This window comes from Gorilla gorilla, chromosome 11 (assembly GCF_029281585.2).
Source record: "Gorilla gorilla gorilla isolate KB3781 chromosome 11, NHGRI_mGorGor1-v2.1_pri, whole genome shotgun sequence".
NCBI classification, from domain to species: Eukaryota; Metazoa; Chordata; class Mammalia; order Primates; family Hominidae; genus Gorilla; species Gorilla gorilla.
Genome location: NC_073235.2, coordinates 105,778,652 through 105,797,439, shown reverse-complemented (window position 1 = coordinate 105,797,439; position 18,788 = coordinate 105,778,652). Strand labels below are relative to the sequence as shown.

The 18,788-nt window shown below is 37.4% G+C and overlaps 1 protein-coding gene across 4 annotated transcripts in view; it reads right to left on the bottom strand.

Annotated features, from left to right (window-relative positions):
• NBEAL1 (neurobeachin like 1) overlaps nt 1-18,788 on the bottom strand; it is a 208,360-nt gene that overhangs the window by 36,484 nt on the left and 153,088 nt on the right. For all 4 annotated transcript variants that reach the window (XM_055379437.2, XM_055379438.2, XM_019022754.4 and 1 more), the window contains 6 exons: nt 16,869-16,973; nt 14,686-14,781; nt 13,835-13,959; nt 11,391-11,531; nt 6,162-6,292; nt 3,274-3,383 (listed from right to left, as the gene is read on the bottom strand). In XM_055379437.2, coding sequence (XP_055235412.2) covers nt 3,274-3,383; nt 6,162-6,292; nt 11,391-11,531; nt 13,835-13,959; nt 14,686-14,781; nt 16,869-16,973 — 708 coding nt within the window. The remainder of the gene's footprint in view (nt 1-3,273; nt 3,384-6,161; nt 6,293-11,390; nt 11,532-13,834; nt 13,960-14,685; nt 14,782-16,868; nt 16,974-18,788) is intronic.

Here is an 18,788-nt window from a genome sequence, read left to right as displayed (position 1 = left end):
ATTATTTATTTATTTATTTATTTATTTATTTATTTATTTATTTTTATGGAATAAAAAGAATGACTTAGTGGGGAGCCAAAAGCTCAAAGGTAGAACCAAGAGCCACTGAGAACCCCTCTCGGGAGACAGGACTGGACCCTAACAGAAGATCTGAGAGCATGTCCTTACTGGAATTCTGAATTGCTATAAAACAGTATTTGTATTTGTGACTGCTAGGAGCCTCCTGCTTTTCTCCTCCTTTTAAATGGGAGTGTCTGTTTATAAGTTCTCTTATCCTTTCATACCACTGTTGTTATGTGGGGGCAAATAACTTGTCTCTTTAGTTCAGGCTTCAGATCCAAGAGGAGCCACATCTGAGTAGTTTCATCCACACACAGACTTGACTTAGATAACGAGATACTGAATTTTAGGCCTCAAGCCTTAATGCAGAATAGCAAACTACTGTCTGTGGGTGAAATCTGAGTTGCTGCCAGATTTGTAGATTAGTAGTAGAACACAGCCACATCCATTTGTTTTTGCAGTACAATGGCAGAACTGAGTACCTGTGACATAGATCTTACGACCAACAAAGATTTACTATCTGTCCCTTTACAGAAACAATTTGCCAATTCCTTCCCTAATGAGATAAGAGTTTTCGGGGAAGGGTGTCTTGAGAGGAATTGAATATATTTTGCACGTAGGAGGAAAATAATTTGTGACCAGAGGGCAGAATACATGTTGATTTAAGATAGCTACAAATTCTTTCTCACTGTTAGCACTGAAAGATGGAGCTCAATTTCCCTCCTCTTCAATCTGGCATTGATACTGTTACTGCTTAAACATTACAAAGTGGCAGAAGTGATGCTATGAAGAAAGAGTGGAAGCTTCCACTTTTGGGGAGCACTTAGCTGCCAGGTGAGGAGTCTGACTACCCAGTTGGAGAGGAGATATCCTGACATTACATGGAGAGGGAGAAAAGCTAGCATCCTACCATTTCGATGCAGCTTTCAGATAACTCCAATCCCAGCTGCCATATGACTGCTACTAACTGCATGAGAACCTTAAGCAAGAGCAGCAGAATTCCTCAGTTGAGGCCAGCCAACCCACTGAACTGTGGGAGATGATGATAAAATGGCTATACTTTTTTTTTATTGTTATATTTTTAAGTTCTGGGATACACGTGCAGAACATGCAGGTTTGTTATGTAGGTATACATGTGCCATGGTGGTTTGCTGCACCCATCAATCCGTCATCTACATTAGGTATTTCTCCTAATGCTATCCCTCCCTTAAAATGGCTATACTTTTAAGCCACTGAATTTTGGAACAGTTTGTTACTCAGTAATACATAACTGAAATATATAATTCTAATATCTTATTAATAGGGTTGTGAAAGCTGTATGGATAAAAATGGAGTCCCTTATGCCAAAACCTAACAAAATCCAGTGGAGAGTCCATCAGGGAGGAGCTCTTATGCATACATGCCTACATGCCTACAATAAAGACTATGACAAAGACACTCTGAAAACCACAACCATACACCAAGAATACTTCTGCGAGGATGTCTGCCCAGCAACTGCCTGTTCAACCTTGGACTAATGCCATCCTTGTTATTAACCCGTGTGGTCAAGGATAATTGTTTCAAAACAACTCATGTAAACTTCCTCACTTTACCTTTAAAAACCCTTGCCTTCCTGGGTACATCTCTGGTCCCTAATGGTTCACCAGGGCACAGGTATTATCAGACTGCAATTCATCATTCATTCCCAAATAAACTCTTTTTTTTTTTTTTAAAGATACAGGGTCTTGCTATATTGCCCAGGCTGGTCTCAAACTCCTGGGCTCAAGTGATCCTCTCACTTCAGCCTCCCAAGTAGCTGGGACTACCGGTGCACACCACCCACACTTGGCTAAACTCATTTTTGCTTTTCTAAATTTTTTCTAAATTCCTTATTCATGCATAGGGTTAAGGCTTACAAATATTATAATCAAATTCTGAATTTTATAAATATATACTTATTTTATAAATATATAATGATAGAAAATGTTTCCAAGTATGGGCTTAATTATTTTCAGAGTCCTCCAACATTTCAGTTTAGGTAAAGAATAAAGTGAGCTACTGTGGGGAAGAGTGGAGCCATCAATATCATCTGCAAGATAGCAACACAATAACCAATGTTAAACTACCCCTCACTAGTCCTTCAATTCCAAATTAGGAAATTTAACTAAAAACTAATACTTTATTGATTTATTTATTTTTGAGATGGCTTCTCGCTCTGTCTCCCAGGCTGGAGTGCAGTGGTGCGATCTCAGCTCATTGCAACCTCCGCCTCCTGGGTTCAAGAGATTCTCTTACCTCAGCCTCCTGAGTAGCTGGGATTACAGGCACCCGCCAACACACCCACCTAATTTTTGTATTTTTAGTACAGATGGGGTTTTGCCATGTTGGCCAGGCTGGTTGCAAATTCCTGACCTCAGGTGATCTGCCCGCCTTGGCCTCCCACAGTGCTGGGATTAGAGGCGTGAGCCAATGTGCCCACTTTTTTTTCAAGTGGCATTTAGGGTTTAGCTGCCTTTTTTTGTTTGTTTGTTTCTTTTTTTTTTTTGAGACAGTCTCGCTCTGTCGCCTGGGCTGGAATGCAACGGCGTGATCTCAGCTCACTGCAACCTCAGCCTCCTGGGTTCAAGCGATTCTCCTGCCTCAGCCTCCCGAGTAGCTGAGATTATAGGCATGCGCCACCACGCCTGGCTAATTTTTTTATTTTTAGTAGAGATGAGGTTTCACCATGTTGGCCAGGTTGATCTCCGAACTCCTGACCTCAGGTGAGGCCTTGGCCTCCTTGGCCTCCAAAAGTGCTAGGATTACAGGCGTGAGCCACTGTGCTTGGCTTAGCTGCCTTTCTTTTAGAAGCTTAGTGAAATCTTTCAGAGAAAACAAAAATGTACTCATCCTTGTTAGATTTGAAATAAATGTGAAAACTGTAAAACACCAAACTACACCAGCTTGGTGACTGGAATATTTACATACACAGCAGATGGACATTTTACAGAGCTGAAATGTTTAATATTTTGCTATATATATATATATATTTATTCATGGTACTATACTATAGTCTCACTATATCAGAAGATTCATATCCTCAAAATAAATTGCTATATTGTACTTTCTAAAGTCAGCATATATAATAGATTACAAATTAATCTAGAAAAATAACTAAGTCAGATTATCCCATCCTCTGGAAAACACATCTTTTATCTTATTATTCTGTCTAATAACTAAATGCAAAAGTCTTACCAAAGCTTTCCTATGTTTATAGATGAAATCTTCAGCTGATTTAGCCCATTTGGGGAGAATGACATCATTTACTAATTCTTTGGAAACTTGTAGACGACCCAAGTTAAATTCTAAGACATGTAAAAAGAAAATGTATCATATCATTTTAGATTATAATAAATGAAGTAAAACAAACACTAATGAGGGCACATTCCTAAGCAAAACACATTTTTTCTTTTAAAATTCTTATCTATTGGAGTACATACCAGTTAATTTAAAAACAAAAATAACTAGTTTTAAATTAGCTATTATAAGGTAAATCAGAGTAAGAATTAAGTTGTTAAGCAAGAAGAGTGGGGGAAACTATAGCTACAACCCTTATTTTAATCAGACCAAAATGCAAAATTAAGTTTTCTTCTTATACTTAAAATAATGAGAGGGACACAGTCCCTCTAATAGTAAAATACAGCTCCTTAAAGCTTTTTGGTGTAACTCATACCTTAAACTCACCTACTGGAAGAGTTATATTTGTCTGATGGAAGAATAATATTTACATACCACTATTCTAAATAGATACTTGCATAATAAAGATTTGTTCATATAGTTAGAACATGGCATTTTGATAAAATTTCCCCAAATATGAGTTTTTTTTTGTTTACACAATGTGGCAGGGGAGAAGGGGGACTGTTAACACAAAAGAACTTCAAAAAAGAAGGCCTTAAAATACCAGTATGCTGCCTTAAAATACCAGTGTATCACAAGTTGGAGAGGAGTTTAAATGTCATAAAATGGCAGAATGCACAGGGTCTTTGGTTTTATGTTAAACCCATCACAGTGTAGCAGATGTTATTTGTTGCCCACCTGATAGTCATTCCCTCTTTTTATTTGCTAGCAGAACCTTTATTTCATTCAATTGTCCATCTCTGCCCTATATTTCATGCCCATTCCAGGTTACTGGTCTAGGGGTTGGTATATGACCCAGTTCTGGAGAGTGAGGAGAACTTATGAGAAAGAGTTTCTCACTCTTAAGAAAGGACACAATGGATTAACAGCCTCACTTATTTCTGCGATACTGTTGGATCTGCCTATGATGCCTAAAACTGCGTTAGGCATTTGTGACCATGAGAGGAACTAGCCAAAGCCAAAATACTCAGAATGGCAGAGTGAAAATACAGAAAAAAAGTTGGCGCTGATGATGCTAAACTATCTGAAACTACCATACCTCAGGATTTTTATTATAGGAAACACTAAAATTTCCTTGTTTGCACAATTTTGAGTTGGTTTTATTAAATTTTTTTCCTAAAGGCATTCTGTTTTTCTTTGCTTTTTAAGTTTTTTATTCTTAAAGGCATTCTAATTGATATATTTGCTTTCTCCCAAATGGCTCATTTCAAAGAGGCAATGTATAGCTAGAAGTGGAGGCCATCAGGACAATGGTGCTAAAGATAGCAACTAACTCTGATATAAATTGTTAAAGAGTACCTTATAAATTCTTTATCCAAATGTAGTCTGCTCATCCCTCCTATTCTAGATACTCTGCTTTAGAAGAATCCAGTCCAATAGCTGACTGAGAGTTTAGGATCAGACTCAGACAACAGATTTACCTCATTTTCTGAAAGTCACCAATTCTGACTGCCTTACTGTGATGCCCTGCCTCCAACAGCTTGTTCCAGAGTTCATGGTCAAAGTGACATTAAGCCCTGGATATATTCTCCACAGTATGACAAATAATTGTACTGAATAAATGAAGGGCCAAACACTAACATTACATGTTAGGGCAGGGAAAAAAGTTGGTAATAACCCTTTAATACTGTGGAACCTCCCTAAAGAACACCAATAATAAAAATCTTGCTAATTTCCTTATTTGTACTTAAAAGTAAATGTAAAACTACCTCATAGAAAAAGGATTTGGACATTTAAAAAGGTATTAATATTTAACTCCACACTTCTCTACTTCAAAAACATAACATAAATTTTCAAATATTATAGTAACTTATATCCTGTCATTTTAATTTGCCTACTCTTGCATGCTCTAAATCAGGAGTTACCAAATTTTTCCTATAAAAAGTCAAAGAATAAATATTTTTGGCTTTGTGAGTGTTATCATATCTGTTGCAACTACTCAAATCTGCCACTATGCTTACTTTGAAAGAAACCTTCTATGATACAAAAATGAATTGGCTGGCCGGGCATGGTGACTCCCACCTGTAATCTGAGCACTTTGGGAGGCCAAGGTGGAAGGATCACTTGAGTCCAGGAGTTCGAGACCAGCCTGGACAACAAAGCGAGACCCCATCTTTACAAAAAAAAAATTGTGGGCATGGTGGTGCAGACCTGTAGTCCTAGCTACTCAGGAGGCTGAGCTGAGAGGATTGCTTGAGCCCAGGAGGTCAAGGCTGCAGTGAGTAGTGATCACAGCACTGCATTCCAGACTAAGGGAAAAGCGAGACCCTGTCACAAAAAAAAAAAAAAAAAAAAAAAAAAAAAATTGGCTGGCTGTGTTCAGTGAAACTGTATATATAAAGACATGAGTTTGCCCATGGAGTTGGTTAACAGACCTGTAGTCAGCTGATGGTTAGTCTAAATCCTTGCCTTATCTAACTCAAACACTTTTAACCTAAGTGGTATATATAGCTGAAATAGCATATGGTCATTTTTGCTTCCCTAGTAAACACTGTAGTCTGATAAATTCTCTTACTGATTCAAATTTGACTCCTTTGGCTTAGTTCCTTATAGCACTTCCCTGGAAGGTAAGACTCTTGGCATTAGTTCAGCCCTGTCACTGAGTAACCCACAGACAGAATGAATCTTAAATAATCTACAGGATATTACAAAAATGTCCTGAAAGACATTTTTGAGGCTCCTCCATTGGGACCTGCTAGTCAAATTTTTAATCCTCTATTTCTTACGATTTTGATTTTCCAAAAACTCTGGGAAATAGAAGAATTCAGGAATAAGTTCTTTAACATCATATGGATTATCCATAAGAGCTTGCCAGGTAGCAGGAATAGAATGGAACTGTCGATCTGCACAGTCAAACCTGCATGTAGAAATTAAAAGAGAACGTAAATATTGAATGAAATCAACAACAAGACATGAAACAAAACTTTTAAACTCCCTTCAGGGTTCCTAATGATTAGAGGTACTGTTTTCTGAATCTTCCTCTTTAATGCCTACATGTACAATTTACTCTCCTTATTATGATAATCTCTATCTTTCATATTGTGTTGTCAGGAACTAAATACTCTAATTTTAATCACCAGTAGCACCTTAGTTGAATTAGTTGAAAACCAAATCACACTGGAGAAAAATTTCAAATAAATTAAATATAATCTTAAGAGTCTTTTTAGGGCTGGGTGCAGTGGCTCACGCCTGTAATTCCAGCACTTTGGGAGGCTGAGGCGGGTGGATTACCTCAGGTCAGGAGTTCAAGACCAGCCTGGCCAACATGGTGAAACCTCGTTGCTACTAAAAATACAAAAATTAGCCAGGTGTGGTGGCACACACCTGTAATCCCAGCTACTCGGGAGGCTGAGCCAGGAGAACTGCTTGAGCCCGGGAGGCAGAGATTCCCGGGAGATCGTGCCACTGCACTCCAGCCTGGCCGACAGAGCAAGACTCTGTCTCAAAAAAAAAGGCATTTTTGCTGAATAAAATTTATTATAGAAAGTGAATGTTATTTCAATATTTGAAAATCAGAGTATAAATATGATTATAAACATTATAGTATCAATATACTTGGTTAATAGATCTACAGGAATGCTGCTGATTTAATCACTGATATATAAATATTTTTACAAACTCTTCCTCTTAAAACCAGAGAGTGAGTTAGGGAAATAACTCTGTGGCTAAAGCTTTTATGTTTTACTTGCATAATCTATTGTCTTATTTTAATATTATTTAATTTTCAATTAATTAATTTTATGTATTTACTTATTTTAGAGATGAGGGTCTCACTATGTTGCCCAGGCTGGAGTGCAGTGGCTATTCACAGGCACCATCATAATGTGCTACAGTGTCAAACTCCTGGCCTCAAGAGATTCTCCCACCTCAGCCTTCCAAGTAGCTGGGACTAAGCGGCCCAGGCCACTGCTCCTGGCTTAATTTTATTTATTTAAATTTAATCATGGGCACTGCATCTATAGTAGCTGAATGAAGCTCAAATGGATATGCTGCAATTGTATTATGCTTTCCCTAATAAAACAACAGTATAAATCCCTTCTGTTTTATTTCATTTGATATTGTTTTCCTGGATTTATTAAGTATTTAATGGCCTTGAGTCTAAGGTAAGGCTATGCTACAAAGAAAAAAAGTGACATTAATGACCAATTTGTCTCTTGTGTTTTACACCTATTTAATCTTGGTTTGAAGCAGAGCTGATCTTAACAGAATTTTGAACTTAATTATAATTTAATTATAGACATCTGACCATCTAAAACATTTCAGTATACAGTATATGCAAGAAGAGGTATAGTTTTGAGATAAAATTAACATATAAATTGCTCGTTTTAAGTGGACGATTCAAAGGTTTAATTCAGTATATTCATAATTGTGCAACTATCATCACAGTGAATTTTACAACATTCTCATTACTCCAAGAAGAAATGTTGTACCTGTTAGCAGTCACTGCCCATTCACCCTACTACCACCCCTGGAGACTGCTAACGTACCTTGTATCTCTATGCCTATTTTTATTTCATTTTGCCTATTCTGACTATCTGTGTGGACATTTCATGTAAGTCATGTAATATGTGCCCTTTTGTGTCTGGCTTATTTCATTCGGCATAATGTTTTCAAGGTTCATTCATATTATAGCGTGTATCAATACTTCATTCCTTGAATTCATTCATGGCCAAATAATATTCCATTGTATGGATATATCACATTATTCATTTATCAGTAGATAGACACTTGTTTGTTTCTACTTTTTGGTTATAAATTATACTGGTATGGCCAGGTGAGGTGGCTCACGCCTGTAATCCCAGCACTTTGGTAGGCCAAGGTGGGCAGATCACTTGAGATCAGGAGTTCACGACCAGCCTGGGTAATATGGCAAAACCCCGTCTCTACCAAAAATACAAAAAAGTTACTTGAGTGTGGTGGTGCACACCTAGAATCCCAGCTACTTTGGAGGCTGAGGCAGGAGAATCGCTTGAGCCTAGGAGATGGAGGTTGCAGTGAGCGGAAACTGAGCCACTGTACTCCAGCCTGGGTGACAGAGTGAGACTCTGTCTCAAAAAAAAAAAAAAAAAAAAGAAAAAAGAAAAAAAAAAGGCTGGTATGAACATTTATGTACAAATTTTTGTGTGCATATATGTCTTCAATTATCTTAGGTATGTATCTAGAAGTGGAATTTCTAGGTTATACAGCAATTCTATATTTAACTTTTTTTTTTTTTTTTGAGATGGAGTATTGCTCTGTCGCCCAGGCTGGAGTGCAGTGACATGATCTTGGCTCACTGCAATGTCCGCCTCCCGGGTTCAGGCAATTCTCCTGCCTCAGCCTCCAGAGTAGCTAGGATTACAGGCACCCACCACCACGCCCAGATAATTTTTGTATTTTCAGTAGAGACAGGGTTTTACCATGTTTGCCAGACTGGTCTCGAATGCCTGACCTCAAGTGATTTGCCTACCTCAGCCTCCCAATGTGCTGGGATTATAGGTGTGAGCCACCACACCCAGCCCCTCTATATTTAACCTTTTGAGGAACTGCCAGACTATTTTCCACAAAAGCTACACCATTTTACATTCCCACTGGCAATATTCATAAGGCTTCCAATTTCTCCACATGCTCTTCAGCACTAGTTATTATTTGTCTTTTTTATTATAGCTATCATAGTGGGTGTGAAGTGGCATCTCACTGTGGTTTTGATTTGAATTTCCCTGATGACTCATCAGGCTGTTGAGCATCTTTTCATGTGTTTACTGAACATTTGCATATCTCCTTTGAAGAAATGTTTATTTAGATCCGTTGTCTATGTTTTAATTGGGTTGTCTTTTTATTATTAAGATATAAGAACTCTTCCCCCTTCCTCTTTTTTTTTTTTAATAGAGATGGGCATCTCACTATGTTGCCCAGGCTGAACTTGAACTCCTGGGCTCAAGCAATCCTTGTGCCTCAGCCTCCTGAGTAGCTGAAGTTATAGGTGTGTGCCACCTCACCTTGAGTGTAAGGGTTTTTTATATATTCTAGGTACAAATATACAAAAGTCCGTTATCAGGTATAGTTTTCATTTCTTTTCTTTTCTTTTCGTTTTTTTTTTTTTTTTTTGAGATAGAGCTTTGCTGTGTCACCCAGTCTGGAGTACAGTGGTGCAATCATGGTTCACTATAGCCTCGACCTCCTGGGTTCAATCTATCCTCCCACCTCAGCCTCCCAAGTAGCTGGGACTACAGGTGCACACCACCACACCCGACTAACTTTCTATTTTTTGTAGAGATGGGGTTTTGCCTTGTTGCCTAGGCTGATCTCAAACTCATGGGCTCAAGTGTTCCACCTGACCTGGCCTCCCAAAGTGTTGGGGATTAAAGGCATAAGCCAACATGTTTGGCCAGTTTTTACTTTCTTGATGGTGACCTTTGAAGTATTATACAATCTATTTTTGAAGCTTTGTAAAAAAAAATCATTTAGTCATAAAATTATTAAAAGCTGAAAAGACCTAGTTATACTTTATTGCATTTTTTTTTTTTTTGAGACAGTTTCACTCCTTCACCCAGCCTGGAGTGCAGTGGCACAATCTCAGCTCACTGCAACCTCCGCCTCCCATGTTCAAGCGACTCTCATGCCTCAGTCTCCTGAGTAGCTAGGACTACAGGCATGTACTACCATGCCTGGCTAATTTTTTTGTATTTTTAGTAGAGACGGGGTTTCACCATGTTGGCCAGGCCAGGCTGGTCTTGAAATTCTGACCTCAGGTGATCCACCCACCTTGGCCTCCCAAAGTGCTGGGATTAGAGGTGTGAACTGCCACACCTGGCCTACTTTATTGTATCTTATGGAGAGAAAAGTATCTTTTATCAGATACTTACTTTGGGAGGCCAAGGTGGGCTGATCACTTAACATCAGGAGTTCAAGACCAGCCTGGGCAATATGGCAAAACCCCATCTCTACCAAAAATACAAAAAAATTACCCAGGTGTGGTGGCACACCACACCACACCACACGCATCTCAGTGAGCTGAGATTGCACCACTGCACTCCAGCCTGGGTGAAGGAGTGAGACTTTGTCTCAAAAAAAAAAAAAAAAAAAAAAAAGATGCAATAAAGTATAACTGGATCTTTTCAGCTTTTAATAATTTTATGACTAAATGAATTTTTACAAAGCTTCAAAAATAGACTATATAATACTTCAAAGGTCACTATCAAAGGTTACATGGGACATGTAAAATCTGGGGATGTTTAGTGATCTGAGGGCCAGAGTCTCTTCTTGAAAGCCAAGGCTTATTGTACATAAACAGAAATAAGGAACCCAGGCTAACTGTGAGAGATAAAAGCTACATGGAAAGAGAACAGAAAAGGCAATATTTACATAGCTCTGGTTTGGGTAGGGAAGGCAAAATGGCTGTTAAACAGTAAGGCAACATGGAGACAAAACATGTATAAATAGGGAGCTATGTGGAGGATTTACTGAGGAACAGAAGATTCATGGAAAAGCTGGTTTCCTTAGGATTAGGAAAATGTACAACATAGGTAAGTTATAATACCCACAGTGTAAATACAGTGGTATCAAAGACTTGTTTGAGCTGCTGTAATAATGTAAGAGTCTCTTATTGCTCCTCCTTCCATTCCTCATGATACATATTTTTAGGACTACATAGGCATAGGCATTGGATTGGTTTGACTCTCCGGTGATGCCTTAGATTTAACTCTAAATCAGATCTAATTATAAATCTCTGGTAGATTCCTCAAAACAGTAAGAATCACAAAGGTACACTGGGATAACACTGAAAAAGGAATTCTCCTTAAATCACTTGTGTGAGACAGTTTGAGTGACTCATTCTCAAACTAGTTTATTTTTAGCTGATCAAAATTTAACACAGGAGAATAAAAAAGACACGTTACACAGTACACGACATGAAGGCAAACAGTTTTCAACACTAACATAGTCATAAAAAAATAGCTTATTTACTCAAAACATACCTTCCACTCTGAAGTTGGATGTGGAGGGTGGTGAACGGTTCTACACGAATGAGATAGTGCATGACCCCCGCAGAATTTGAATAGTGAGTACCATAGTGAAACTTATCAATAGTTCCCATAGGATCCTCAAAATTTTCATATCTGTGGGGAAAAAATCCTAAAGTTTTAAAACCACAATAATAAAGTACATAAGGGGGCATAAGTTTGTATTTTATTTCTGAAAATACAGTTTTTAAAATGTCCATCCTTCTTCATATGCCTCATTATCAAACTCTGTATTCATATCATTATACCATACTAGAAAACGAAAAAAGTTTTATTCCTTAACACTTTTTTCTGAACAACAAAATATCATAAACACTTAATTCTGGAATAGTTTTTATTTTTATTTTATTTATTTATTTATTTATTTATTTATTTATTTATTTATTTATTTGAGACAGAGTCTCGCTCTCAGCTCACTGCAAGCTCTGCCTCCTGGGTTCACATCATTCTCCTGCCTCAGCCTCCCAAGTAGCTAGGACTACAGGTGCCTGCCACCACGCCCAGCTAATTTTTTCTATTTTTAGTAGAGACAGGGTTTCATCATGTTAGCCAGGATGGTCTCGATCTCCTGATCTCGTGATCCGCCTGCCTCGGCCTCCCAAAGTGCTGGGATTACAGGTGTGAGCCACCGCACCCAGCCTGGAATAGTTTTTGTTATGCAATAATAATACATGTTCATTGTAGAAAAATTAGAAAATAGAGAATCAAAACAGAAGAAACTTAAAATCAACTATAATTCCACATCCCAGAGATAATTAACACAAATTTTTTGGTGAATATCTATCCTAATGTACGAATTAATATACAAATATTTTTCACATAAAAGTGCTACATATATTGTTCATAACAATATATTTTTCATTTAACAATTTTTCACTTAACAATTTTCTACAGACATCTTTCCAAATGACTGAGTAGTCTATTTTTAACAGGTACATAATACTGTATAGATGTACCACAATTTAACTATTTCTTTACTTTTTAGACACTTACATTGTTTCCTTGTATTTTTTTTTTTTTTTTTTTTTTTTGCTAGTGTAAAGCACTGTGATAATTAAACATCCTTTTGTGGCCAAGGTAACAGGAAAAAAAAAAAAAAGGAAGAACCAGTCAAGAATTGTGAAAATTAATACCTAGAAATCTAAAGGTAAAAGAAAAAAGAGATGGTGGATAGGAAAAAGGCCTAAACCAGATTATTACCAAAAGATATACAGTGATTCTTCAAGGTCTATCACTGATACATGCATAATTGGTCTGAATGGTGACATCTGAATTAGCGTGTATAAAATCTAAATAAGAATAAAAGATTTTTGTAGGCCATAAACACTGAATTTCAAAAACCAAAATAGTAATGGGTTCATTAAGCTGGGGCCAATTTCCTTTTACATACTAATCATTAATATTCAGGGGAATAAAAAAGTTTTCAGGTCAAAGCCATTTGTATCTATGCAAAAATGTACCACTAAAATGTAAAACAACTTGTATCTTTAATTACCAATAAAATAAGTTATTTATATGAGTGTTTCCTTAGAACACTGTTTTAAAAAATTACAAAATCTTCTTTTGGTTATTATCAGAAAAAAAAGTTTGACTAATGGCAGTGATGGTATACATATATACACAGCAAAGTTCCACTGGTAAATCAAGTCAAATCAAATATCAAACATTGTAAAAATCCTAGGGAAGGTTTGCAAAGAAAAAGTAGAAAAAAAAAGTACCATCTACTTTCATATCAATCTATAACTAAGTTAATGTGTAAAATAGTTTTGTCCTTATTATTAGAATTCAAAACTCAAAAGTCATCCCTAAGTTCACAGGGAGAAAAAGGGAAATTAAAATCAGGTTATTCTGTTTGTTGCCTGTGGGCAGCTTGCCTTGAAAAAATTAATTGTGAGAAGTTGACAGGGTAGATCATAAACAGAACTATAAAATCTTCTTCTTCTTATCAAAATGACATGTTCTAAATTGCCACACATTCTCTCTTCTTTGTTCACATTATTACTGAAAACACATCAGTATAAGTTGTATATCTACCCAAATATTATATTAGACAGATACTTTAATATGTTTGATTATTAAGTTATAAAGTTTAAAACATCTGGGAAGAAAAATTTCAAGAATTTATTACTCTTTAGCACATACTTATTACATGGTAAAAAGAAATTCTGAGCAATATCAATTTAAATTTGGTGATGAAGGGAAATCAACACAAGTATAGTCAAGATTTCTGAAAGGCAACCAAGTTATTTTCAAGAAAACTTAGTGAAGTAATTATCAGACTCTGATTATCAAAAGTAGTAGTACGGTAAAAAAAAAAATTTTTGGTTGGCCATAGTAAAAAATCAATACAAATTCAAAGAAGCAATGTGTATTTTATAAAAGGAATAAGAAGCACTTACTTTTCTCTCATAGCTTTGGCGTTTTTTTCATTAACTACCCCAATTGGTTTGGAAAGATCTCGAAATACAGCAGGGTTATTAAGGTCCAACTCTTCCGAAGTATAATCTTGTAAAATCCAGGGAAACTAAAAGAGCCATAATTTACAATTTAGACATTCCTTCCTAGAGAAGCTAATATCCTCATATCTAATATCAAATGGTTATCTAAAGACAAAAAGGGATAGCCTCCAAAAATATTTTTTCCCTGTTGTAAATATCCATTCATCTTTAGTTCAATAACCAGAAGCATTATTTCCTATAATTCCACTGGAATCTTTTCTTTTCTTTTTTTTGAGACAAAGTCTTGCTCTGTCGCCCAGGCTGCAGTGCAGTGTCATGATCTCGGCTCACTGCAACCTCTGTCTCCTGAGTTCAAGCGATTCTCCTGCCTCAGCCTCCTGAGTTGCTGGGATTACAGGTGTGCACCACCACGCCCAGATATTTTTTGTATTTTTAGTAGAGACAGGGTTTCACCATGTTGACTAGGCTCGTCTCAAACTCCTGACCTCAGGTGATCCACCCGCCTTGGCTTCCCAAAGTGCTGGGATTACAAGCATGAGCCACCGCACCTGCCCCACTTTCATTTTCACTTTCATTTCACTTTCATTTTCAAGGAAGTGAAAGAAAAAAGGCTTGTATTTAAATTAGTTTTCATGTTTATATACTTTTTGAAAATAACTGGGTAGAAAACATACAGAAAGGCCAAAGTGTTTTTATATTTTTTAAATAAAAAATAAGTATCATGTATATACTTCTGTGATTTATAAAACTGTAGGGCAATTCCACATTTATAAGGTTTATGCAAAACTTACCACAGGATACTGTGCAAGGTCATTATAGGTTCGTCCTGCCATTGTATTTATTTGAATGAGGTAGTCAAAATTTGATATCTCTCTGTTTACCCATTTCTAGACAGCGCAAAAAAGAGCAATATCAAAATTTAAAAATCTACATCTCTTGGACATTGGTAGCTATTACTGACAGTAACAAGAATGGGCTAAAAAAAAAAAAAGGTACAACAGGGAGATAAATCAATATACTTTTCCTAAATTTACTTCTTTTAAAATATTGGTCTCTAAAAAAGGAACAGAAAATTCAACATAAATCTTATACCACAGTCTAGGTCTTGATAAAAATTCTTTCCTAAAAAAAAAAAAGACTTGTCTTTTCTTCAATTACATGTTTTATTTGAACATCTTAAAATTTTTATTTTATTTATTTATTTATTTCAGAGAAATAGTCTCACTTTGTCACCCAGGCTGGAGTGCAGTGAAGCAATCACAGCTCATTACAGCCTCAAGCTCCTGGGCTCAAGCTATCTACCTGGCTTAGCCTCCCAAGTAGCTAGGACTAAAGGCATGCCCTACTACACTGGCTAATTTTTTAAACTATTCGTAGAGATGAGGTCTCGCTTTGTTGCCCAGGCTGGTCTCAAACTCCTAGCCTCAAGTGATGCTCCTGGCTTGACCTCCCAAAGCATTGGGTTTACAGGCATGTGCCACCATGCCCAGAATAAATGTCTTAAAATTTCACATTTTATTTTATTATTTCATTTTTTAAATTACTTTTTTATTTTTGAGATGGAGTTTCACTCTTGTTGCCCAGGCTGGAGTGCAATGGCGTGATCTCAGCTCACTGTGACTTCTGCCTCCAGGGTTCAAGTGATTCTCCTTCCTCAGCCTCCTGAGTCGCTGGGATTACAGGCAACCGCCACCATGCCCAGCTAATTTTTTGTATTTTTAGTAGAGACGGGGTTTCACCATGTTGGCCAGGCTGGTCTCGAACTCTTGACCTCAGGGGATCCACCCGCCTTAGTGCTGGGATTACAACTGTGAGCCACTGCGCGTGGCCTAAAATTTTGAATTTTAGGACTATTCCACTTAGAAATTTTTGTTACAAATTGAAATTTTCATAAGTATGCATATTAAAAAACAGTATCTTGATATATTAAAACTATCCAACTATTTTAATGAAACATTACATTAATTATCCTCAGAGGATACTTAGGTGTAGCCCAATTGTTCTTGAGTGCCAAGTTGAGGGATCAGCACTTAAAGAATAAAGTTTATTGCAGAGGCAACAGGAAACGTACTTTATTAAATAAAACTTTTTTCACTGGCAATAGTAAAGAATTGCTGATGGGTCTTGAATAAGGGCAACACTTAAGAAAGATTAATGTGGTTGTGGGAGGAAGGAGACAGCCAGGAAGCAAAGACACTGATTAAGAGACTACGAACAGTCCTGGAAAGCCAAAAACAACGGCTTTCCTTTGCGTCCTGGCAGAACAAATACAAGTGACGCTGGGATATAAATAAGAATATAATTCATGAGAGCATTAATTCACTTCGGCTGGTAGGAGAATTGGCATTTTTTGGCCCTTTCCAGGCCCTTTTTTCCTTTTTTTTAAACCTCATGCAATGATTATTTTTATTATTAAGATTTTAAAACCCATGTTATTATTATTATTATTATTTGTGACACAGTCTTGCTCTGTCACCCAGGCTGCAATGCAGTGGCACGAATCTTAGCTCACCACAACCTCCGCCTCCCCGGTTCAAGCGATTCTCCCACCTCAGCCTCCCGAGTAGCTGGGATTACAGGCGCCCGCCAACATGCCTGGCTACTTTTTGTATTTTTTAGTAGAGATGGGGTTTCACCATGTTGGCCAGGCTGGTCTTGAACTCCCAACCTCAGGTGATCTGCCTGCCTCAGCCTCCCAAAGTGCTGGGATTACAGGCGTGAGCCACTGCGCCCAGCCTTATTTTTTAAAAAGAGAAAATTATTGACGGATATACCCATGAACTGAATGATACAGGAGGTGGCAGGGAGGGCACTGTCTGTGTGAGGGAAACAAAGGAAGATTCAAAGATAATTCAAAAGATCAGTCTGAATGGAAGAACAGCAGTTGTAAAAATCAAAGGAAAATCAGAAGAAGTCAAGTTTTACTTAAAATGAAGAGCAGAACAGTTCATTAGAGACTATTACAATTTCCTACCTGTGTCAATCCTGATGCTTTGAATAACTCCTGTGGTGATCTGCTTCCATAATAACTATTTGGGGAATGAAGTGACAACAGTCGGCTATATATTTTGTTTCTAACCTATGAAAAACAGCATTTTATACTTTAAAAATGAATCAAGACAAACTTGGAAGATTATGGTAGTCACAATAGCTGTATTGAGAGACAATTCACCCTTTTAAAGTATACAACTTAGTGTTGTGTGTTTTGTTTTGTTGAGACAGTCTCTGTTGCCCAGGCTGGAGTGCAGTGGTGTGATCTTGGCTAATTTTTTTGTATGTTTTGTAGAGATGGGGTTTTACCATGTTGCCCAGGCTGATCTCAAACTCCTGGGCAACAAGTGATCCTCCCACCTCAAGCTCCCAAAGTGCTGGGATTACATGCATGAGCCACCACACCTGGCTTCAGTGGTTTTTTTTTTTTTTTTTTTTTACTATATTCAAACAGTTGTGTGACTATCACCAATATCTAACTTCAGAAATTTTTTATCACCTCAAATAGAAATCCCATAGTCACTAACAGCTACTTCTCAATTCTGCCTCCTTCCCATTCCCTGACAATTATTAATCTAATTTCTGTCTCTATGGGTTTGCCTGTTCTGGACATTTCATATAAACAGTAGATTATGGTTTTAATTTCTCTATTGTACTTGCTGAAATCAAGCTATGTATGTTTACAAAAGTTATCACGTACAACGGAAATATTATTAGACTTGGAATTAGAAAACTTGCTCAAGTATACTTCAAATTTAGTTCTGCAATTTACTAATCATCTTGGCAAATAAATTAAATTAAACATAATACCTATCCTTATAGTACTGTGAATTATTCAGGGCTATACAAATGCAAAGTTATAAAATTCACTTATAGTTTCTTTAACTATTAAAAAAGGAATAATGGAAATTGCCTTTTTTTTTTTTTTTTTTTTTTTGAGATAGAGTCTCGCTCTGTCACCCAGGCTAGAGTGCACTGGCGTGATCTCGGCTCACTGTAACCTCTGCCTCCAGAGTTCAAGCAATTCTCCTACCTCAGCCTCTCGAGTAGCTGGCATTACAGGTGTGCATCACCATGCCCAGCTAATTTCTGTATTTTTAGTAGAGATGGGGTTTCACCATGTTGGGCAGGCTGGTCTCAAACTCTTGACCTCAAGTGATCCAGCCACCTTGGCCTCCCAAAGTGCTAGGACTATAGGCTTGAGCTATTGTACCCAGCCAGAATCTGCCTTATTTATTTACTTATTTTGGAGACAGAGTTTCACTCTTGTTGCCCAGGCTGGAGTGCAATAGCGTGATCTCGGCTCACTGCAATCTCCGCCTCCCAGGTTCAAGTGATTCTCCTGCCTCAGCCTCCCAAGTAGCTGGGATTATAGGCATGTGCCACCACGACCAGCTAGTTTTTGTAATAGTAGAGATGGTGTTTCACCATGTTGGCCACGGTGGTCTCGAACTCCTGACTTCAGGTGATCCACCCGCCTCGGCCTCCCAGTGCTGGGATTACAGGCGTGAGCCACTGTGTCTGGCCAAATTTGCCACATTTAATCTCATGGTTGTTATAAAGATTAGCTACTTTATACAAATGTACTTTAAAGACAATAAAGTTATACAAACACCCAGTACTTAGCAGGGGCAGACTTAGTTTAATTACATGACACAGCTTTCCATAAAACACATGCTTTGTATTTTCCTATGAAGGAAAACTTTCTTGTAATAGTAAAAAGACTTTTGTAAAACTAGAAGAATGGTCTTTAAACATCTTAATCAAATCCATCAATAAGTCAACCTGGGTTCCACAGAAGAATGGAAAATTAGTTATTGTGTGTGCTAATGTGAGTCTTCTGAAAAGCACATGCCAAGACACAATTAAAACGCAAATATTTTACTAGGGGAGATGCCTACGA